This window comes from Carcharodon carcharias, chromosome 21 (genome assembly GCF_017639515.1).
Source record: "Carcharodon carcharias isolate sCarCar2 chromosome 21, sCarCar2.pri, whole genome shotgun sequence".
Classification (NCBI taxonomy): Eukaryota; Metazoa; Chordata; class Chondrichthyes; order Lamniformes; family Lamnidae; genus Carcharodon; species Carcharodon carcharias.
The window spans coordinates 32081811-32107038 of NC_054487.1; the positions used below are offsets into that span (position 1 = coordinate 32081811).

The following is a 25228-nucleotide window of genomic DNA, read 5'->3' on the forward strand; positions in this document are numbered from 1 at the left end:
TGAAGAGATCTGAAAACATGGATGAAAAATTTGAAATCAAGACGTTGCTTGATTGGGAGCCAAATAGGTTGGAGGAATGTAACTTGCTGCAAGTTAATATGTGGGCAGCAGAGTTTTGGATCACCTCAAGATTAAGGAGGGTAGAATGTGGGAGACTAGCCAGGAGTGTGCTGGAATGGTTGAGTCTAGAGGTAATGAAGGCATGAATGAGGGATTCAGCAAATTCCAACTTAAAAGATTTAATAATAAATATACAGCCTTTGGTATATGTACTATCTTGCCTATCTAAAGAAGGAACCCTAAAGAAAATTCAACAGAAATATAGAAGGTAATCATAATATATAACTGCATTCCTAATAAAGGAGTTGGTGACAATGAAAACAAAGGCCCTGAGAAACAAAAAGTAGCCCTCAAGAAAATCTTTTAAGGAGCCCTCAGGTTTTTTGTGGTGGTGGTGGTGGTGGTGGTGGCGGTGGCGGTGGCGGCGGCGGCGGCGGCGGCGGCAGGACAATGACCCCCGATTCATCCGTAATTAATAAGCCTGGGGTGATACAGGAGAAATTACTATGGGGAATAAGGCAATGCAGAGATATTAAACAAATACCCTTTCTTCACAGTAGAATACACAAAAACATATCAGAAGTGGTGAGGAACCAGGTTGAATGAGAAACTTAAACATAATTATTAAGTAAAGAAAATATACTGGAGAAATTAATGGAGTTAAAAATTGAAAAATCCTCTGGGCTTACGTCTGAGGCTCTAAAAGAGGTGGCTGTAATGATAGTGGATGCATTGATTGCGATCTTGAACAATTCTAGATTCTGGAATGGTCTCAGTGAATTGAAACGTGACAATGCAAATCTCTCCTAAAAAGGAAGAAAGACAACAGGGAACTTACAGGCAAGTTAGCCTGTTGTCAGATGTCTGGAAAATGCTGGAATCCATCATTAAGGTTGTTTGGTGTTTCACAGAGAGGTCTGGAGGCTTCTATAGTTGAACATCAACCGTTTATTGATAACCCATAAGTACATATCCAAGGTGCAGCAATGTATGGGTGCTGTCTCCATGCAGGCTCCTTTCAGACTCTACTCCACAGACAGTCTACTATCATGTCACACTCTACATCATACTGTGGGTGATACTGTTCTCCAGTTGGACATTAACACTTGCTCTGCCGAACACCCTTATCCTACATCACCAAACCAACCCCTCCCACCGCGCCAGGGTCCTTACACAAATACATTTACAATATAATCTTTGCTGTACTTGCTACCCCTTCTCCCTCCTCTCAAGCCTCTGACTTTATAAATGCAGATGGTCTGGAGGCTTGATAGCTCTTCCATACCTCGTTGTCACATTTGGAGGAGTAGTAGTCTCAGTTGCTTTGGGTTGACTTTGTTGGTTTAGCATTGAAATTGTAGTACTCTGTGTTTCTGGTACTTGGTCGTCTCCATTTAATTCGCTTTTTGCACTACTTCGAGTTGTGTTCCTCTTTACTAACAGTCAGTCTGCTTTGTTCGTATATTGTAGGTTTGTCTCATTTCTTCTGACAGGAATGAACAGTCCATTCGTTTCATGGGGTCAGCCATGTTCTTGCTGGACTTTGACGTTTCAAAAATGGAACCTTCATTTCCACTTGTTTCACAATTTCAGCCATGTCATTTTTCAACAACTCAATAGTTCTCAGTATGCTTGAGGCATCCGGTGCTTTTTCTTCTTGTTCCTTGAGCTTTAGTGTTGGATTTACATTTTCCGATATTATTCCTGTCTCCTTTCTCTGTCTGCAGCAGAGCTTAGTCTTTATCCATCGTTTTGGTTTCACTGTTGGCCAGGCCCATCTCCGGTGAAGTCTTAACTTCTTTCAGTTCTGTAATTGTGCTACTCGTGGCTTCATCATCCATTTGAAGCTTGGAAAGTTCTACAACTTCTCCTTTCAATGCCTCCTCTTTTCCACTCAGCTGATTCTTCGGCTCTTCAGTTTCTTTCGTGTACCTCTTGGCTTCCTCCTGGAATATAGAACATTGCTGACTCTTCTTTGCCAACTGGTTCTTCAATTCATTCAGAGTGACTTTGAATTCCTCTGGAGGTCCCCAGCATCACATGTCAGTCTTCAGCCAATTCAATTCACTCCATGCGATATCAAGAAACATCTGAAGGCACTAGATACTGCAAAGGCTATGAGCCCTGATGATATTCCGGCAATAGTACTAAAGATTTGTGCTCCAGAGCTTGCTGTGCCCCTAGCCAAGTTGTTCCGTGCAGCTGCAACACTGCATCTACCTGACAATGTGGAAAATTGCCCATGTATGCCCCGTTCACAAAATACAGGGCAAATCCTACCCAGCCAATTACCACCCCAGACTACTCTCCATCATCAGTAAAGCAATGGAATGGGACATCAACGGTGCGATCAAGTGGCACTGCTTAGAAATAACCTGCTCGTTGAAGCTTAGTTTGGGTTCTGCCAGGATCACTCAGCTTCTGATCTCATTACAGCCTTGGTTCAAACATGGACAAAAGAGCTGAACCCCAGAGATGAGGTGAGAGTGACTGCCCTTGACATCAAGGTAGCATTTGACCAAGTGTCGCATCAAGGAGCCCTAGCAAAACTGGAGTCAATGGGAATCAAGGGGAAAACTCTCCGCTGGTTGGAGTCGTACCTAGCACAAAGGAAGATGGTTGTGGTTGTTGGATGTCAATCATCTCAGCTCCAGGACATCACTGCAGGAGTTCTCGGGTTAGTGTCCTTGGCCCAACTATCTTCAGCTGCTTCATCAATGACCTTCTTTCCATCATAAGGTCAGAAGTGGGGATGCTCGCTGATGATTGCACAATGTTCATTACCATTCGTGACTCCTCAGATATTCAAGCAGTCCATGTTCAAATACAGCAAGACCTGAACAATATCCATGCTTGGGCTGACAAGTGGCAAGTAATATTCGTGCCACACAAGTGCCAGGCAATGACCATCTCCAACAAGAGAGAATCTAATCATTGCCCCTTGATGTTCAATCGCATTACCATCACCGAATCTTCCACTATCAACATTCTTGGGGTTACCATTGACCAGAAACTGAACTGGACTAGCTATTTGAATACTGTGGTTACAAGAGCAAGTCAGAGGCTATTGTCTATTGTGAACAGCCGAAGGGAGGTGCTGATTGATACAATCCACCAGTCATTGAGATGTACTACCTACATACTTGGCATTGCACCAGCTCTAAGTTCATATACCACGTCACTCATTTGTGTGATTGGCAGAACGTTTTGTATGTATGTAAACGCACATGTATGTAAATACACAAAGCACAGTATATAACGTTGGTAAATCGCAGGTGTAGATAGACACATGGAAAATCATGTTGTGGCAGTAACAGAGAGCTGGCTCAGAAAAGGGCAAGATTGGGTACTAAATATTCCTTGATCCAAGGTGTTCAAGAAAGATTATGAAGAAAAGAAAGGATGAGGGGTGGCAGTTTTGATTAAGGAGAATATTGTAATGCTTGAGAGAGGATGTCCGAGACAGGTCAATGACAGAATCTATTTGTTTGGAGTTATGACAGTAGAGGTACCTTTACACTACTGGTTGTATTCAATACGCCACCAACTAATGGGAAATATATTGAGCAAATTTTCAGAGAAGCTACAGAGGCACCAAACTCTCGAGTGGTAACAATGGGGTCTTTGATTATCTTAATATAGACTGGGATACTAATAGTGTAAAGGGCAAAGATTTTTTTAATGTTTTCAGGAGAATTTCCTTTATAAGTATGTTTTCAGCCCAGTGAGGAAGGAGACATTGCTGGATCTGGTTCTGGGAAATAAGGTGGATCAAGTAAATCATGTCAAAGAGGAACATTTAGGGAACAGTGATCATAGTATCATAAGGTTTAGAATAGCTATGGAAAAAGGCAAGGAGCAATCTAAAGTAAAAATATTTAGCTGGAGGAGGACCAATTCCAGTGGGGCCCAGGCAAGTAGGAATCACAGATTAGCAGGCAAAACTGTAATGGAACAATGAGCTTCGTTTAAGGAGGAGATGGTTTGGGCACAGCCGTGGTAGCTTCCTATGAGGGGGGGAACCAAAGCCAGAGCTTCCTTGATGGCAATAGAGATCCAGAGTAAGATGCAGCAGAAAAAGGGTGCTAATGACGGATGTCAGCTTGACAATACAAGTGAGAATCAGGTTCACACCTCCTCAAGACACTTCTTACGTTTCCTTGTTTCTTTATTTTTGTCCCATTAACACTCCCTTTGGCCCCGCAGCACCAACTCTTGTCATTTCATCTCTTCCAACCTATCACAAACCTTCCCTTTTGTTGTTTTTCCTTTCTCTCCCTTTTCACTTACTTAAAACTTATATCAGAACTGGGGAAAAGTTAGAAATATAGGGTCATTGATCTGAAACATTGACCCTATTTCTTTCTATACAGATGCTGCCTGATCTGTTAAGCATTTCTAGGATTTTCTGTTTTTATTTCAGAATTTCACTATCTGTAACGTTTTGCTCTTACACTTAAAATTGGTAAGCCACCAGAACTAGATGAGATGCATCCGAGGATACAGAGGGAAGAAAGGGTGGAAATTGTGAAGGTACTGACCATAATATTCCAATCCTCCTGAGATACAAGGGTGGTGCCAGAGAACTGGAGAATTGGGAATTTTACACCCTTGTGCACCCTTTTTGAACAAGGACAGGCAATATAAACTGAAAGGTACAATGCTAAAGATGGTGCAGAACAGAAAGACCTGGGGATGTAGGTATGCAAATCATTGAAGGTGGCAGGACAGATTGAGAGTAATTAAAAAGGCATAAATGATCCTGGGCTTTATAAATAGAGGTGTAGAGTACAAAAGCAAGGAAGTTATGATGAATCTTTATAAAAACATTAGTTTGGCCTCAACTGCAGTATTGTGTCCAATTTTGGGCTTGATGGGAATGATGCGAAGGCCTTAGAGAGGCTGCAGAAAAGATTTATTAGAATGGTCCCAGGGATGGAGAGAATAGTTTGGAGAAGCTGGGTTGTTCTCTTTTTAAAGAGAAAGTTAAGAGGAGAGCTGTTCAGTTTCATGAGGGCTCTAGACAGAGTAGATAGGGAGAGACTGTTCCCATTGGTGGAAGAATCAAGAACCAGAGGACACTGATTTGGAGAGAATGGCAAAATAACCAATGGTAACAGTGGTTATTATCTGAAATGCACTGCCTGGCGATGTGGTGGAGTCAGATTCATTTGAGGCTTTCAGAAGAAAATTGCATAAGCACCTGTAGAGGGCTGTGGAGAAATGGCAGGGCAGTGGGGCTATGAGTTGCTCATGCATGGACGTAATGAGCCAAATGGCCTCCTTCTGCGTTATAACTATTCCATTTTGACTTGTGTATAACCTAATGGAATGTAGTCCCCTCCACATTGGGGAAACCAAACATGGGTTGGGTAACTGCTTTGCGGAACACCTTCATTCTGTCTGTGAGAATGACCCTGAGCTTCCGGTGGCCTGTTATTTTAATTCTCCACCTCGTTCTCTAGCCAACGACTCTGTCCTTGGCCTGCTGCATTGTGTGCAGTGAGGCTCAATGTGAGCTTCAGGAACAGTACCTGAATTTTCAGTTAGGCACTCTCCAGCCTTCTGGACTCAACATTGAGTTCAACGATTTCAGACTGTCCCCCATTTTGTTCGCTTTTCTTTGCTTGTTTCGGTTTTCCTCTTTCCATTAGCAGCACACCTGCTCCAGGCACATCTTTTGTTTCTTTTCTTGCCCAACTCCATTCCCTTTGGCCCTGGAAGACTAACTTTTCTGTTATTCAATATCTCATTTCTTCCATCCAATCACAACTTCCTTTTGTCCTGGTCCCACCCACCCTTAGCTCAAAACCAATTACATATCTAACTTTTCCCAGTTCTGATGAAAGGTCACAGACCTGAAATGTTAACTCTGTTTTTCTCTCTCTACTCAGATGCTTCATAACCTGCTGCGTTTTTTCCAGAATTTTCTGTTTTAATTTGATTTTCAGCATCTGTGGTATCCTGCTTTTGGTATAGCCTAATGGAGATGCACAACTGGAAGAAGTTGTTGCACTACTTGTTGAAGTACAAATGGACAAGCTGCATTCAGTTATCCCTTTTGATGATTATTGTTAAGATGTCAGTATGGTCCAGAAATAATCTTTCTATTCTCTAGTTCTAATTTAGACTCTTGAAACTTTTTGTGTGTATAAAAGTTCTCCACGCATGCAAAGGCAGATGTTTAAAGATAAGTTCGCAAAAAGCTATTTAATAAAGTCTATTTTAACTTTGCGCTGGCCTCATGTAGTAGTACTTCGGTGCTTATGATTTCTTAGCTGTTGTCAGGTTATCGGGTAATATTACTCCCATGAGAGGCTTTACAATAATTTAGTAACATTTGGTTGCAAGATGTTACATTGGTGCTGAAGTGTTAGAACACCAGAGCCAAAATTTAGAATAGTTTTGTTATTAATCATTGAAAAACACCACTCATGCTAGCGTGGCACAGTTTAGATGAAATGGTAGAAGATGGGTGTGAATAGGGAGTAACTCACTACTTAATAACTGAGCCAAGTCAGCAGAAAACTTTTTTAGAGGATGATTGGAGAAAGGAAATCCTAAAGATTGATTATTCCCCACCAACAGTTTTAATTAATACAAAAGCAAAATACTACAAATGCTGGAAATCTGAAATAAATCCAGAAAATGCTAGAAATGTCACTGTTTAAAAATAAGAGGTCACCCATTTAAAACAGAAATGAGGCAAAACTTTTTCACTCAAGACGGTCATGAGTCATTGGAACTCTCTTCCTGAAAAGGTGGTGGAAGCAGTGTCTTTGAATATATTTTAAGGCAGAGGTGGATAGATTCTTTGTAAGCAAAGGGGTGATAGGGGGTTATCGACAGTAGATGGAATGCAGATTTCAGGTTACTATCAGATCAGCCTTGATCTTATTAAATGATGGAGCGGGTTTGAGGGCCTACACCTGCTCTTTGTTCGTATTAAATACACAGCAGGTCTAGCAGCACCTGTGGAAAGAAAAACAGTTAACCTTTCAGGTCCATTGAAACAGATCTGAAAGATTGAGTAGAATCTTCCTCATCCCATGGAGGCAGCTTTGAAGGTAAGATTGGGAGAAAACTTAGAGATTTGGGCATCAGGAGGGGAATTGCACATTTCCACCTTTGGGCAATCTTGCTGGAAGCGAGTGAATATTGGCAGCAGCTACTTGCCCAGCAGCAGTGGTAGTCAATAATCATCAATTAAGAGGCTAATGAGCAGGACAGGGAGAACTCCGCCAGGATCTCTCCCCTTCACTCTGAGCCTTCTGGTTTTATCCCTCTCCATTTTTGAAAGTTCTTGCCTGCTTCTGAGGTTGCCTCCATTTTGATGCACCCTTGTGCTCTCCTTTCCAACTGAGCAACATCCACCTCTTCCTGTTGGGCTGCCAGCTGCCCGAAGGTGATTGGGCCTGCAGTCATGGGAACCCACTTGTTATCCTTAATTGGACAGTAGAAGTGGAGATGGCCAATTAGGAGGCCACTAGAAGATCACACTTCTCCATCTACAGACCTGTGCAGGGTCGGAACCTGGAAATGGTCCTGCCTGCAACATCATCACAAGATTCTGCCTGTTAACAGTTTCCCTCCCCACAGATGCTGCCAGATCTGCTGGGTATTTTCAGCGTTTTCTGTTTTTATTTAAAATCTGCATCCTTGCAGTTCTACAGCAGGACTAGGTGGTGAGCAGATTTTGAGAAACATTCTGAATGTGAATGTATAAAATCGGTTTTATTCTACAGTATAAATTGTGAATGAAACAAGCTATTCAAAGTGGTAACAATGCATCATAATATACTGATATACTGATATATAATATTTGCTTCATAGTGTGCCAGAATTTTCAAGTGCTACAGATGTAACTCTGATTCCCTCTTATTTTCACTTTCCATCTTCCCAAGGTATGCAAGTGAAATTTTGTAGCGAAGTGCCAGTGTTAACTTTTAAAGATGATTACGTTGCATTGAGAAATGCATTAGCTCTTGCTTCTTACAGGTCAATCAACCTGGTAGTAGAAGTTCCTGTATCAAAATTTCGCTGTGAATTCTCCAGTGATATTCATCTACATGGTGAGGATTGGGGAGGGGGATGTTTCATGTTCCAAATTAAGAACATTTCCATATTAGAAACATGTTATGTAATTTCTATTAAATAATTCTTGTTTTTTAGATTTGCAATAGCCATGGTTTTCCATAACCAAAGATCACACTTGCTATCAAGAAGGATACAGTATCTGCGATTTTTGAGAAGAATGTGTTTTTGCTTTATATCCTGTCACCATTGGTGCAGTAAATTGGTCTTTGAGTGCTATTTATCCAACCAAAGTGAATATTATATCTTTAACTGATCCACATTATGTGACAAGTTTATTTCTAAAGAGCACATTTACACAAAAACTAAATATGAAGTTATATTGTAAAAGCAGCCTGAATCTGGAGTTGGGGCTCAACCTGATGCTTGGGTGAAGCAGAGTGATTCCTTATTAGAGACTTCACATCTGATTTATAGTACACCAGTTCATTGTTAGTTTGAAGCTGAGCCTGCTTCGCCTGTTAACAGTGCTAAACGTATTTTAAATGTAACAAATGAACGATTTGTGCAAACATTCTAATTTTAATGCTTAAACATTCATTGGAAGCTCAAGTCTTAAACAAAATTTGAGGCTTAGAAATAAACTGCCAACTTGTTCAAGATGTGTCAAAAACTGCATATGGTTTCAAGTCTGATTAAATCTGTTTTAATGCGAGCCATGCAGTTTTCATTGAAAGGTTCCACTCTGAAGATTTTGTTGTTTTAAAATTAATCTGTTTAGATCGGCAGTCTAATTCATGTATGGAGCAGGATGGTTGATGTGGGAAATAAGTCATGCATTGATGGAAATAGGACATTTTCTTCAGACATTTTAGTTAAGTCATACTGTTGAAACTCTTTTTAACCTGGCTCTGCTGAATGAAGCCGCCTTAGGATTAAAGCTGATTTAAGCCTGATTATTAACCACAATAAACAGATTCTAAAATTAAGAAACCCATTCAAACCTGGAAACTGTCATTGTCAAACAAGTTCAGCCGCTTTCCCTGTTTAGTGAAGTAGCTCTTGCCCCTAACCATATTGATAGCCAACACCAAATTAGGAAGTAAGATACTGATGGCTGAATGATTTTTCATGGGCAAGGAGCCACTAAGAATGTAACTGGTTCTCGTGCATCAATTACAGTTAGCATGTTTTGTGAAGATAGTTGTTTGTTTTCTATATATTTCAAAGTCTTATGTTTCATGTGCATTTGTTGTGTTGCTTTTTTTTTAAAAAAAGACATTGTATCAGCTCATTGCACATCTATAGTCTCAATAACACATTAAAAATACTTTTTTTCACCCATCTTAAAGGTTAATCTGTTAAATAACAAAAAAATGAAATGACTTAAGGCTCAGTGCTGGTTTAGTGGAATAATGTCTGTGACAGGGTGAATATTGGTCTTGATGCTGTGCATGAACACTGCAGTCTCAGTCAACCAAGCTCGAACCGTGGTAATTCAGAGTGTCCCTGGAGGAGATAATGGGGGTAAACTTCTGAGTAGATAGGGAGAAACTGTTCCCGCTTGTAAACGGATCGAGTACCAGAGGGCACAGTTTTAAAGTGATTTGCAAAAGAAGCAAATGATAGGTGAGAAAAAACTTTCACACAGCGAGTAGTTAGGGCTTGGAATGCACTGCCTGGAAGTGTGTTGGAAGCAGGTTCAATTGAGGCATTCAAGAGGGTACTGGTTGATTATCTAAATAGAAACAATGTGTAGGGTTACGGGGAAAAGGCTGAAGATTGATACTAAGCTAAAACGCTCAGGGAGCCGGTGCAGACATGATGGGCCGAATGGCCTCCTTCTACACCGTAACAATTCTGTGATTCTAGTGTATCAGCAAGAACTACAAATCCAGTAAAAGACCATGGTAGAAAAAAATCTCAATCATGTAAGTAACTGAGAAAAAGGAGGAAGGTTTAAAAGCAAATATTTTTTCTTCAGGAAATAGTATTAGAAATATTGGTCCAGAATTTGCTGAAACATGGCACCTGTGTAACTCTTTCGAGTACAAACCCATTTCCATCTGTTCCAGATGAAGTTACATTGTTTCATAGTTTGCCATTGTGAGATTTGAACTCTTGATCTTGGGGTTACAAACCCAGTACCATTACCACTTGGCTACTTAGGCCAAGCCATTTGTAACTCAAGTACAAACACGTTTCCATCTGTTCCTATTCAGATGAAGTTACATTGTTTCATAGTTTGCCATTGTGAGATTTGAACTCTTGATAATCTTTTAAAGTTACATTGTTTCATAGTTTGCCATTGTGAGATTTGAACTCTTGATAATCTTTTAAAAGTCATGTTTATCAGTGGATGTAACTCTTTCGAGTACAAACCCATTTCTATCTGTTTCAGATGAAGTTACATTGTTTCATAGTTTGCCATTGTGAGATTTGAACTCTTGATAGCTTGTAACTCTTTCGAGTACAAACACGTTTCCATCTGTTCCTATTCAGATGAAGTTACATTGTTTCATAGTTTGCCATTGTGAGATTTGAACTCTTGATACTCTTTTTGAGTAAACCTGTTTCCATCTGTTTCAGATGAAGTTACATTGTTTCATAGTTTGCCATTGTGAGATTTGAACTCTTGATCTTGGGGTTACAAACCGAGTACCATAACCACTTGGCTATTCAGGCCAAGCATGGTACCTGTGTATGAATTACCTACTGGGTAATTCCTAGTAATGAGTTAATCATTCAATCAGCAAACATCTTTGGAAGGAAAAATTAAAGTACTTCAAATAAACTAGTAACACTCCTGTGCAATTGTGTACAGTTAGTCCAGGATCCAGAGTGTCCTTTTTGTTGGTTTATTTCAAGTGTTTTAATGGTGGTTAAGAAAAGAATTATGCTGTGATGTTCTTTGTGGATGAGTGGCTTCCCAAACTTATTATTAAGTGTCCCATATTTGTAACATAGTGTGATTGGAAACGGAACCTTTGAACGTTAAGCATGGGGTGATGGGCAAATCAGACTTAGTCTGGAACAGGCTGTGGCTGATTGGGAACAAAAACAGAATTACCTGGAAAAACTCAGCAGGTCTGGCAGCATCGGCGGAGAAGAAAAGAGTTGACGTTTCGAGTCCTCATGACCCTTCGACAGAACTTGAGTGAGTCCAAGAAAGGGGTCATTGTGGCTGATTGGGGTTTGGGCACATTGGAGTTCATGAGAATGGAGCATGAGAGGATGACAAAGAGAGCATGTGGAAGTGACACGTATAAAGATGAGGCTTTCAGCAGTCAAAGAGAACAAAAATGCAAATATGGATATGTTACCTCCTGGCTGATAAATACGATGTAGGATTTAAAGCTCAACTTTAACATGAGTAGGTTGTTAACATCTCATTTTCTGTTTCAGTTTGAATGATGGGATGGGAAATTTTGAGGGAGTCTTGGGCAAGGAAACAGAGTTCAAACTAGCTTTGATCACCTTTATGTTCAGTTGAACGATATTGGGGTTTATTGTTGATTTAATGTCAAATAGTCAGTCTGCAGCACAGATGTGTGGGTTTGAGAGAGGTGGTAACAGGTAGGTGAATGCCATTGACATACAATTAGAAATTAACACCATAACTGATTAAGGAGAAGCACGGGTAAGAAAGAGCAGGGCGCCGATGAATGATTGTTAGGGCACTGATGGGATAATTGTTTAAAGCAAAAACCATTGCTGGAGAAGAACTAGCTCCATTTGGATAGATAGGACTACAATGCAATGGCAATTCCATTGAGCTGGGTGACAGAGAAAAACTTGGTACAGTGTAGTGCGATGTGGTCAACTGAATTAAACAGGTTGGAGAGATCAAGATGTTCAAGGTGGGGGGAGGGGAGGGTGGTAATTGTGTGGGGGAAGATGCATTAAACTTGCAGTCATAGAGGGAGCCATTCTTAACTTTGGCCAGGGCAGATATTAGACTGGAGGTATTCAGACCAGACAGGCAGTTTTGAGAAATGGGCATAAGGCTATAAGGTGACAACGTGTTCAAGGGTTCAACGTGCTCCATCCCACCAGCCCCTGCATTCAAAGGATCATCCTCCACCATTTCCACAGCCCCAGCATGATGCCACCACCAAACACGTGTTCCCATCACCTCCCCTGTCAGCATCCCATAGGGGCTGTTTCCTCCGTGACACCCTGGTCCACTCCTCCATCACCCCCAACTCCTCATCCCCTTCCCACAGCACTTCCCCATGCAATCGCAGAAGATGGAAAACCTATCCCTTTACCTCCTCCCTCCTCAACGTCCAAGGCCCTAAACACTCCTTTCAGGTGGAGCAGTAATTCACTTGCATTTCATTCAATTTGGTCCACTGTATTTGCTGCTCACAATGCGGTCGCCTCTACAATGGGGAGACTAAATGCAGATTGGGTGACTGCTTTGCGGGACAGCTTCGTTCAGTCTGTACGCATGACCTCAACCTTCCTGTCGCTTGCCATTTCAATTCATCATCTTGTTGTCATGCCCACATTTCTATCCTTGGTCAACTGCAATGTTCCAGTGCAACCCAATTCCAACTGGAGGAATAATTAAGCATTTTACAGCCTTCAGGACTTAACATTATGTTCAACAACTTCAGACCATGAATTCTGTCCTCCATTTTGATCTTGTAAATTTTTTTCCCCAACCATCTCCCCCATGGGGCTACCTGTAACTTAATTCATATGTTTTGCTTTCACAGAGCACTAACCCTTGTTCTGCTATTAACACATCCTGCTATCTTACCTTTATGCCACTGTTAGCACCTTCTTTAGTCTTTAACACTACCATTAATACTCCCTTTGTCTTGGGCCCATGACATCTTTGTCAAATCTCTCCTAAGTTCCCACCTTTCCCTGACCATCGATTTTGCTCCACCCGCGCTGCCCCCCCCCCCAACCAACTCTTCAACAGCATAAAATCCATCACATTTCTACCTCTCTTCAGCTGTGAAGAAGAGTCATACAGATTCAAAACATTAACTCTGTTTCTCTCTTCACAGATGTTTCCAGACCTGCTGAGTTTTTCAGCATTTTCTACTTTTATTTCAGATTTCTAGCATCTACAGTATTTTGCTTTTATAATAATGTGTTCAAGGGCCTCAGTGAGCAAAACTTTACATTGTTCCACCACCATAATCTGCAACACTTTTTGTAAGTCCCAGACACAGTATTATAGTGGTGAACTTATCATAATAAAATAAGCTTTAAAAAGACATATAAAAATTGGAGACAGCCATACAGGGGAGTAACAAGTTCACTGGTTACATTTGCTGTTGTCAATGGCAATTGCATTAATTTGGTCATTCCAAATTGTTAACTTTAGAGTATTGAAATACATTTCTTGTCTTATATGCTTGATTTTTGATGGTTATGAATTATATCCAACATAAAGTATGTGCCTTGCGCCCTAGTAATCTATATATCAAATTCTTAGTTTTGAAAAAAAAGTATCATTGCTATTATTAACAAAAGTGGACATTTTGCAAAGTATTTAAAAAAAAAATTGGATTTGCCATTTTCTGCTGCGTCTAGGCGTAATGTCAGCGACATTCATGTCATGCAGTTATATGTTGATAATTTGAATTGTGATAAAACTTTGATATAAGCTGTTCCCAGGTCACTGGCTGCCATTCAATCTCAGCTTGGCTGAATGTGAATTTGAAGGTCATGTGTGACCAATAGAATGCTATACTTCCCACATGTCTTATCGAATGTTCCAATCAATTGTACAAGGTTTGAGGTCTGGCAAAATGTTCCAAGCATTCCATTTTCTGTTTTTAATTTATTTAAAAAGTTTACATAAAACAATACTTGGCTCAATAGAATTTTTTGAAGGGGGCTGTAAAAACAAACTCTTGTATTATTGAGAATAATGCTATATTATAATATAATTTAAAAAAAAAAATCACATGCACCTACTGATGCTTCTTGATTTTATTGCTGACTCCTGCAGAACACCACTGTGTGTATATTTTGGTGATCGTTTCCCACAGCAGCAGAGTCAAAATTAACCTCATATTTTATCAACTTAGTTTTCCTTTCCCTATTATTGTTCCATGGATGTTTGATTCTCTCACATGGCATTAGGGTTTTTGCAGACTTTGTGCTCTTCATTCTTCTAATAATTTGTGCTCTTTTGCACTGAAACTATTGAATTATGTAAAATTCAAAATCATGTAAGTAAAACTAAATTGTGAATTTAGTGCTAAAAATTAACTTGTTAATTTATCTACTTTGCTTTCCAAATATCCAGATGTGGTTGGTTGTTATATTTGGTTGTTAATATTTATTCTACCTACTTATGTTTGCACACCTTGTCACATATTCTGATGTCCGTTTGATTGGTTCAGAATAAGATAATGACTAATCAGAACTGAGGATTTGGGGAATGTCCAAGCCAATATAAAAGAAGTTGGTTAAAACTATTAATGAGAAACTACTCGAGGATTATGAAAGCGATAATTTCTATGATATTGGTAACTGAACTTGGAGTTTTACAAGTATGTAAATGCGAAACCTCATATCCCTTAAAACTTTTGGTGAACAAATATCTAGCAATCTGTTTTAAACTTAACAATTGATCTAGTATTGACTGCCATTTGTGTAACAGCTCCAAACTTTTACTACACTTTGCATATTAAGGTGTTTTTTAATTTCATTCCTTAAAGGCCTAGCTTTAATTTTTTGGCTATGTCCCTTAGCCCTGGATTTCCCAACCAGTGGGAATAATTTCTCTCTCTCTATCCTGAGTTCTCTATGTAATGTAATGCCAAGTTTGACATCCAGCAATGGGAGTCACACAAAGGTCTAGGGGTACTTGGCAGGGGTTTGGGGAAGTGAAACAGAGGAGTGAGTGGTGGGGCTCTTGGAAATTGGCAAGAGAAGTTTTGAAAACTTAGGGGCTAGTTCAGTCTGACAATATTGGGTTGTTGGGACTTGGCAGAATTGGGGGAAGTAGGGAGAAGCGATTAGCAGCCTCGTGAGGGAGTTGAACTCAGGAGAAAGGAGGCCCAGACTTCCCTCAACCCCTTTTGGGCCAACGCCCTGCACCACACACCCTCTCACCCATCATCTTCTTGCTCTGACCCATCTTCATCCCCTTTTATCTTATTGCATAATGTACCCCTCTCTTCACTTTCCCATAATCAACCAGTTGTTTATTAAATTACTTAAAAGGAAAAGCTCTGTTTCAGTGTTCCCAGCCAAGATAATGGTTAGAATATCACAGGCTGGGTCATGCAATGCTGCGCTGTGTGCTCTGAGTGCATCAGGAGTGTAGTAGCAGATTAGCAAATCTAAAACATAGGCGCCAGGTGATGTGAAGTGCAGGTATCCATAGCTGGGATTGGTTGTTTGTATGCCCCCAATTCATTGCATTGGAATTTTTTTTAATTCATTCACGGGATATGGGCTACTCTGGCTGGGCCAGCATTTATTGCCCATCCCTAGTTGCCCTTGAAAAGGTGGTGGTGAGCTGCCTGCTTGAGCTGCTGCAGTGCATGTGGTGTAGGTACACCCACAGTGCTGTTTGGAAGGGAGTTCCAGGATTTTGATCCAGCGACAGTGAAGGAACAGCGACATATTTCCAAGTCAGGATGGTGGGTGACTTGGAGGGGAGCTTCCAGGTGGTGGTGTTCCCATCTATCTACTGCCCTTGTCCTTCTGGATGGTAGTGGTCGTGGGTTTGGAAGGTGCTGTCTAAAGAGCTTTGGTGAATTCTTGCAGTGCATCTTGTAGATGATACACGCTGCTGCTGCTGTGCATCGGTGGTAGAGGGAATGAATGTTTGTGGATGAGGTACCAATCAAACTGGCTGCTTTGTCCTGGACGGTGGCCAGCTACTTGAGTGTTGTGGGAGCCGCACTCATCCAGGCAAGTGGGGAGTATTCCATCACACTCCCGACTTGTGCCTTGTAGATGGTGGACAGGCATTGGGGAATCAAGAGGTGAGTTACTTGCCGCAGGATTCCTAGCTTCTGACCTGCTCTTGTAGTCACAGTATTTATATGGCTAGTCCAGTTCAGTTTTTGGTCAGTGGTAACCCCCAGGATGTTGATAGTGGGGGATTCTGTGATGGTAATGCCATTGAACATCAAGGGGCAATGGTTGGATTCTCTCTTGTTGGAGATGGTCATTTGCTTTGTTAGGATAAAATATGAAAGACAGTATGAAGTTTCAGACTTTTATCTTGGATTTCTGAGATGAGTTTTAGAATTTTTGATGATTAGCAGCAACGCTGCTGATGAACCAAAATAATTTTTGACCTTGAAAATATAATTGTTTTCTGTAACAAAATGTGGAAATTAGGAGGAGAGATTACACAAACAAGGGTTGTATTCTCTGTAATTGAGAAGGTTAAGGGTTGACATGATCGAAGTTTGCAAGATATTAAGGGGAGCTGATGGGGTAAATAGAGAGAACCTATTTCCACTGGTTGGGTAATCTAAGACGAGGGGACATAGCCTAAAAATTAGAACTCTGCCTTTCAAAGGATGAAGTTAGGAAGCCCTTGTCCATGGAAAGGGTAGTAAAAGTTTGAGACTCTTATGCAAATGGTAGCTAATGGTAGAACAACTGTTAATTCTAATTTTATTCATTATTTTGTGATGTACACGTCACTGGCAAGCCCAGCGTTTGTTGCCCATCCTTAATTATCCTTGAACAGAGTGGCTTGCCTCACCATTTCAGAGGCTGTTTAAGAGTCATCCTCGTCACTGTGGATCTGGAGCCACATGTAGGTCAGGCAAGGGAAGGATGGCAAATTTCCTTCCCTAAAGGACATTCGTGAACCAGATGTGTTTTTACGACAATCGACAATGGTTTCGTGAGCAGCATTACTGAGACTAACTTTTCAATTCCAGTTTCTTCATTGAATTTAAATTCCATCAGCTGTTAAGTTATGGGGCTAGTTGCTGTGCCTTGGGAAGGAGGTATTATAAAGAAAACTACTCATGTACTGCATAACTACTTTATAACCTCATTGATGGAATTCTGGGAGCAGGTCCTATTGTCCTAAAAATTGTTTATTGTGCTAGTGGGGAAAGTGATCTCAAGATAACTTTTCCTTTTTGTTCTAACAGATGCATTAGTCTTACAATTTACCTGTTTGTTCCAGAAATGTAGGACTGATTGTCCCAACTATCCAGATTCTCCAGTTTCTTCACAGATTAAGTCATTTCCAGAGCGATACCTTGTTAGCAGGTAAGAAACCAACTTAAATGTGCCAGCTGTTAGTGATTTATGGGCCTGGGTCAATATTTGTTGCCATTAATCAACTCAGAATGGGTCTCTCTCCCCTCAGTGCTGATGCTATTTAATTCCACCTGCTAATAAATTGGATATGGGGCTTTCTGTAGTATTACTCTTGACCACTAATGTCAGTGACTCCAGCCACTGCATGCTGTAGATGGACTTCTTACAAGCATTCCTGTCTATAGTATGCAGCATCAGGAATCGTAGCCATAAGTGGTAGCAGTAGCATTGAAGAGGGGCCTAGTTTGGTCTGTTAGGAGCTGGACTCTTGAGTGGGATGCAATAATTGGTGAATGAATGGCGATGAAGAGGAAAGGGAAGCGAGGAAATGAATGGGAGATGGATGGGGGAAGCAGCAGGGAGTAGAATTTTGGAGTGGAGGAGGAAGGAGATTGCCTGTATTAACCGGGAATGAAGGGAAGAGCACCAATTTCACCTGAGGGAGTTGGAGGAGGAAGAAAACTTGAGCTGGGTTGGAAGGAAGTAGCATGTTAGTTGAATAGGAAGTACAGCAAGTATGAACTGGAGGGTTGGTGGGGCAGTAGATTGCCAAGTTGAGTTGAGGCATGTTTGGAGGGAGACCAGTGCTTGTATGAGCTGAAAAGTTAGAAACATAGAATCTGTGCCTGTGAAAGTGGAGGATTTGGATTGGGTAAAGTATCTGTGAACTGGGTCTGGAGGAACCACTGTTGCATAGTGAAAAGCAGGAGGAGGTGGTATACAGGGAGAGGCAGTGGCATAGTGGTAATGTCATTAGACTAGCAATTCAGAGGCTCAGCTAATGCTCTGGGGACATGGGTTCAAATCCCACTGTGGCAGCTGGGGGAATTTAAATTCAATTAATAAACCAGGAATTTAAAAACTACTATAATGGTGACCGTGAGACCATGAGACTCATCTGATTCCCTTATGGCCTACTTGTGACTCTAGACCTACCATTACCATCCCTGGATATGTCCTGTTCCAACAGCAGGACAGACCCACCAGAGGTGGCGGCACAGTGATATGTGGTCGGGAGGGATTTGCCCTGGGAGTCCGCAACATTGACTCCAGACCCCATAAAGTCTCATGGTATCAAGTCAAACATGGACAGAGGAAACCTCTTGCTGATGACCACCTACCACTACCCCCCACCCACACCCCCGAACTATTTAATCAGTGCTCGTCCATGTCGAACACCAGTTGGAAGAAGCACAGGGTGGCAAGGGCACAGAATGTACTCTATGTGGGGACATCAATGTCCATCACCAAGATTGGCTCAGTAGTATCACTGCTGACCTAGTTGGTCAAGTCTAAGTGCTAGACTGGGTTTTTGGCAGATGGTGAAAACACCAACAAAAGGGAAAAGTCTACTTGACCTTGTCCTCACCAATCTACCTGTCACAGATGCACCTGTATCTGACAGTATTGGTAGGAGTGACCACTGCACAGTCCTTTTGGAGGCAAAGTCCCATCTTCATATTGAGGGTACCCTCCATTGTGTTGTGTGGCACTACCACTGTGCTAAATGGAATACATTTTGAACAGATCTAGAAACTCAAAACTGGGCGTCCATGAGACGCTGTGGGCCATCAGCAGCAGCAGAGCTGTGTTCAGTCACAATCTGCAATCTCATGGCTCAGCATATCCTACACTCCACCATTACCATCAAGCAGGGGATCAGCCCTGGTTCATCAAAGAGCTTCAACTCAAGTTACAACCCACTCCCACCATAGGAATTAAATTTGTTAAGAAGAAAGGGAAGGTAAACTACCTCAAAGTGGGTAATACTTGCCAAGATCACAAGGGAAGAGCAGTGAAACTCATGCAAGGTTAACCACAGATAAGCAAGAGGAAACAGACCAAGTTTTAAACCTCAACCAGGACTGTATTGATGGAAAATTCACCAGAAGTGAAGTGCCAGACACTAAATCAGAATCTCTACAGGAGGTGAAAATCCAAGTACAGTCCACTATCATCCTAGCAATGAGATTTGTAAAAGTGTCTGTGTTTGAGCAAATAAATTCATGCATTACAGAGGTGGACAGGGAAGATTTCACTCTGACAAGAGCAGCTCAGCCCTACAGTCAAACAAATTTGCATATTGAAAGCCTTTGTGAAAAGCAGTATGAAGACAGGATCAGGGAGAAGCACAGAATGCCCCGACAGGTAACCAAGAACAGCTTGGCTGTTGTGAACAATTATAATATGGCAGGTGGCAAATGCTGGGCTGACCAAGTCCCGAAGGGAAACCTGGCCAAGCTATCACAACAATTTGCAATTTGAATTTTGTTACGAGAAGGTATGTGTACTGAAGTCAGAAGTAAAGATTCCACTCCCGCTTTTGGATATTTTAAATATTAAACATAGAAAATAGAAGCAGGAGTAGGCCATTCGGTCCTTCAAGCCTGCTCCGCCATTCATCATGATCATGGCTGATCATCCAACTCAACAGCCTGCTCCCGCTTTCTCCCCATACTGATCCCTTTCGCCCCAAGAGCTATATCTAACTCCTTCTTGAAAACATACAATGTTTTGGCCTCAACTTTGGTAGCAAATTCCACAGGCTCACCACTCTCTGGGTGAAGAAATTCCTCCTCATCTCAGTCCTAAATGGTCTACCCCGTATCCTCAGACTGTGACCCCTGGTTCTGGACTCCCCCAGCATCGGGAACATCCTTCCTGCATCTACCCTGTCTAGACCCGTTAGAATTTTATAGGTTTCTATGAGATCCCCCCTCATTCATCTGAACTCCAGCGAATATAATCCTAACCGACTCAATCTCTCCTCATATATTGGTCCCACTATCCCAGGAATCAGTCTGGTAAAACTTCACTGCACTCCCTCTATAGCAATAACATCCTTCCCCAGGTAAGGAGACCAAAACTGCACACAATATTCCAGGTGTGGTTTTACCAAGGCCCTATATAATTGCAGCAAGACATCCCTGCTCCTGTACTCGAATCCTCTCACTATGAAGGCCAACATACCATTTGCCTTCTTTACCGCCTGCTGCACCTGCTTGCTTACCTTCAGCGACTAGTGTACGAGGACACCCAGGTCTCATTGCAAATTCCCCTCTCTCAATCTATAGTCATTCAGATAATAATCTGCCTTCCTGTTTTTGCTACCTCTCATTTATCCACACTATACTACAACTGCCATGCATTTGCCCACTCGCTCAGCTTGTCCAAATCATTCTGAAGCATCCCTGCATCCTCCTCACAGCTAACCCTCCCACTCAGCTTTGTGTCATTTGCAAATTTGGAGATATTACATTTAGTTCCCTCATCTAAATCATTCATATATATTGCGAATACCTGGGGTTCCAGCAACGATCCCTGTGGTACCCCACTAGTCACTGCCTGCCATTCGGAAAAAGACCCGTTTATTCCTACTCCTTGTTTCCTGTCTGCCAACCAGTTTTCTATCCATCTCAATACACTACTCCCAATCCCATGACTTTAATTTTACACGCTAATCTCCTATGTGGGACTTTGTCGATTAAATTAAAACATTTATTAACAAAAGGCACCCACTGTTGCTAAAAGGGAGGTATTTTACAAGCTTCTCTCCCCCTCTCCCTCAACAATAGAAATCCAAGGCTTGTAACAAAACCTTGCTTTCTGGAACTAACAGACACTTCTCTGGGGTGGCTAGAAGCTGTTACTTCATAGTACACTTGTCAAGATCTCACGTAGCCACACACCATACAACTTTCAACCTTTCCTTAAATATATTTACTCCCCTTTTGTTCATAACCTTCTTTTGAAAGTTACCTTTTCCAGAATCTAAAAATTTTCATGGTTGTCTTTATGGCCAGCACTTTTGGGGAAAAATAAACTTAAATAACTTTACTTTATTTACTTATGATCTTTGCCAGCTGTAAAACTTCCTGTTATGTCTCTTTGACATTCAGCAGCTAAAAATTCAACTCCTTATCTATCTCCTGATGCAAATTTCTATTCAAGCTATATCTACTGGATCCTATCTGAGCCCATTCATTTCCACTTCAAAATGCCTGTTTTTACACCCATCCCTTTGATGATTTAAACCTTGCAGTCTGACTGTCTTCAGTTTAATTAAATTAGTCACGCACACACAATATGCACACAGCCCGCACAAGCCCACTTCACACTGTAATATTGGATAAAATGATATTTTCTTTACACCTCCATCCTTATGAAAAAATGAACTGTCATAATTCTGATAGACGGTTTCATTTTCTCAACCTATTTCTCATTACTTATCTCTATACACAGCTATTACACTACCAGGTACTTGCATTACATGACAATATACACAAGGACTTTGTATCAACAGAGGTCATTTCAGTCCATTGTCCATGTTTCAAATGTCCAATTTCCTTTGGACTTTAAACTCTTGACAGTTCACCTGCAATTACATTTTCTCATCCAGCCACATGTATAACCTGTAAATTAAACAGTTGCAGTGATAAAACAAAAACAGAATTACCTGGAAAAACTCAGCAGGTCTGGCAGCATCGGCGGAGAAGAAAAGAGTTGACATTTCGAGTCCTCAGCGACGGGGAGGTTTGGGTCTTTCTTGCGGACAGACCGCAGGTATTCTGCAAAGCGGTCGCCCAGTTTACGTTTGGTCTCTTCAAAGTAGAGGAGACCGCATTGGAAGCAACAAATGCAGTAGACTAAGTTGGGGGCAATGCAAGTGAAATGCTGCTTCACTTGAAAGGAGTGTTTGGGCCCTTGGACGGTGAGGAGAGAGGAGGTGAAGGGGTAGATGTTGCATCTTTTGCGTGGGAATGGGGTGGTGCTAAAGGTGGGAGTTGAGGAGTAGGGGGTGATGGAGGAGTGGACCAGGGTGTCCCGGAGGGAATGATTCACAAGTAAGACCCAAACCTCCCCGTCGCTTGCCATTTTAACACTCCACCCTGCTCTCTTGCCCACATGTCTGTCCTTGGCTTGCTGTATTGTTCCAGTGAAGCCCAACGCAAACTGGAGGAACAGCACCTCATCTTCCGACTAGGCATTTTACAGCCTTCCGGACTGAATATTGAATTCAACAACTTTAGATCTTGAACTCCATCCCCACCCCCTTTCCATTTCTTCCCCCTTCCTTTTGTTTTTTCCAATAATTTATATAGATTTTTCTTTTCCCACCTATTTCCTTTATTTTTAAATCTTGTATGCCGGGCTAGTCTTTCCACCCCACCCCCACTAGAGCTGTACCTTGAGTGCCCTGCCATCCATTCTTAATTAGCACATTCGTTTAGATAATATCACCACCTTCAACACTTCTTTGTTCCATTGTCAGTGACATCTTTTGATTATCTGCTCCTATCACTGCCTGCTTGTCCCTACAACCACACCAACCCCCCCACCCCCGCCACTGCTCTTCTCTTTCCCCCCCCCCCCACCTTAAACCAGCTTATAATTCACCCCCCATTCAATCAGTTCTGTTGAAGGGTCATGAGGACTCGAAACATCAACTCTTTTCTTTTCCGCTGATGCTGCCAGACCTGCTGAGTTTTTCCAAGTAATTCTGTTTTTGTTTTGGATTTCCAGCATCTGCAGTTTTTTGTTTTTATGCAGTGATAATCTCCATCTGAACTGTCTGGCATTCCGGTCTCGAAATTTTAAAGGGTTGTGGTCTTTATCAATAATTGTTTCTGAAGAATTGCTTTCAACATAAACCTTGAAATGCTGCAACGCTAACACCAGACCTAGAGTCTCTTTCTCGATATTTGAGTATCTTCTCTGATGTACATTCAGCTCCTGTGAAAAATATCCTACCAGCTTTTCAGTTCCTGTTTCTTCTTCTTGTAACAACACAGCACCAATACCCAGATCACTTGCAACAGTTGCCAATTTAAACTGCTTGGCATCGTTAGGTGCTGCCAAAACTGGTGTCATAATTAACACGGTTTTTAAACTGTCAAATGCATTCTGACACTCCTGTGTCCATTGAAATTTCTTATTTTCTCAGTAGCTCAGTCAATCGAGCAACCACATTGCTAAAATTTGGTACAAACTTCTGATAAAATCCACTCATGTCCAGAATCTCAAAACTTCCCATTTTGTTATAGGCACTGGGAAATTCATAACGGCTTTTACTTTCACATGTCGTGGGGCCACCTGACCATGTCCAGCGGTGTGGCCTAAATATGTAATTACACTTTTGCAAATTCACTCTTAGCCAAGTTCACCACCAAATTAGCTTCTTGCAGTTGATCAAACAGTACTTTTAGATGTTGTAAATGCTCCTTCTAAGTTTGACTGAAAACAACCAAGTTGTCAATGTAAACAGCACATTTGCTCAGTCCTCAGAGCTAACAGACAGATAAATCCTTTGATGATACTTAATCCAAAGTACAGAAAGTGACAGGCACAAAATTATCTGTCATGACTACCACCAGAGATAAAGTAACTTCAGAACCCTGATACCAGCCTAATCTTTCAAATGAATGTAACCAACCACTTGAAAGAAAAAAACAATGTATGAGCAGGTTATCCAGGGCCTAACACAGTTCAGGGTCATCTGGGTATCAAGTGTTATGACTGGGATGGAAGGAATGCTCAGTTTTATCTAGCTCCACTTCTCCACAAGTCATACCATCAGTGTAGATGTTTAATTCACTTACCAAAATGTCCAGTTATTTACCTTCACTACTGTTAGATTCATAATAAAAGAGACTTAATTTTTATTATAAAACCAAACTTCTTGTTGAAAACAAGAACTGGTTGACACAATCTGTAATCTGAAAGTGTTACTGCCTATCCTTTTTAAAATTGCTCAGTGTATGTGCGCTCACACACAAACAAAGGACAAACAAGTAGAGTCCCTGCAGAGATGGGTGGTTGAAGAAAAAACTAAAGGATAAAGTTGGCAGGGTTTTGACGCTGTCGACCTGATGTTCCCTCGTGCAAGGACGGGTCGCTAGATGTCTTGAGATTCTCAGCAATGGAGCTTCAGTGTGAAGGAAAATAGAACCACATCAATCCTTCTTGTCTCAGCCTCTTGGGTTTCCAAATGCAGACAAGTTCCGCTGAGATGAGGATTCCTAGCTGGACGCTGATGACCACACTGTATTTCAAACAAAGAAAAGCGTGAGTTTGGCAGCTTTTTCCTTCTTAGTTCATTCCCAACTGTGTTCAAAACAACAAGTTCAAAACATAAAGCTCCTCCGTCAGGTGATTTCCAGTAAGTTGCCAGACCTTTGCCTTTAAAACTTTTTTTTCTATCAATTAAAATGATTGCAGTTCAAATAGACAAATAGCTCTCCTCCACAATTACCATACTGGTCATTTAGCTGGCATCATGTAATTTCTTAGAAAAGACATGCTTGCTCCAGTCCAAGATGAACTTATGACCTTTTTTTAAAAATAAAATCCAGGTCAGCTCCCAAGTGTCCAAATAATGCAATGTCATTACAAATTTTAAAACAAATATAATTCTTGTAGGTATGGTTCTAACACGATAACCAGACTAAGGCAAAGAGAGTGAATGTGTTTGTTGTTTTATGTATTTTTAAAATTTATATAATCTAATTTACATCTCAGAGCAAGGGTCACCTGTTTAAGACAGATATGATGAGGAATTTCTTCTCTCAGCAGACAGTGGATCTGTGGCATTTTTTTACTGCAGAGGGCTGTAGGGGCTGGTCATTAAGTATGTTCAAGGCTGAGCTAGACAGATTTTTAATCAGTAAGGGAATCAAGGGCTATGGGGAAAAGGCAGGAAAGATTATCAGATCAGCCATGATTTCATTGAATGGTGGAGTAGACTTGATGGGCCGAAAGACCTACTTCTGCTCCTACGTCTAATGATCTTATTTCATTCTCCAGGAGAAGGAGATGTCACGACGACATCTATCTATAATTTCAGCTAACTAAAAACACA

At 41.2% G+C, this 25228-nt stretch overlaps 1 protein-coding gene across 7 annotated transcripts in view; it reads left to right on the top strand.

Moving 5' to 3' along the window:
• Nucleotides 1–25228, top strand: part of atxn10 (ataxin 10) — a 280848-nt gene that overhangs the window by 11686 nt on the left and 243934 nt on the right. For all 7 annotated transcript variants that reach the window (XR_005946489.1, XM_041216240.1, XM_041216241.1 and 4 more), the window contains one exon: nucleotides 17234–17319. Coding sequence is in view for 6 of the 7 variants with exons in the window: in XM_041216240.1 (XP_041072174.1) it covers nucleotides 17234–17319 (86 nt within the window). In the remaining variant the exon portion in view is untranslated. The remainder of the gene's footprint in view (nucleotides 1–17233; nucleotides 17320–25228) is intronic.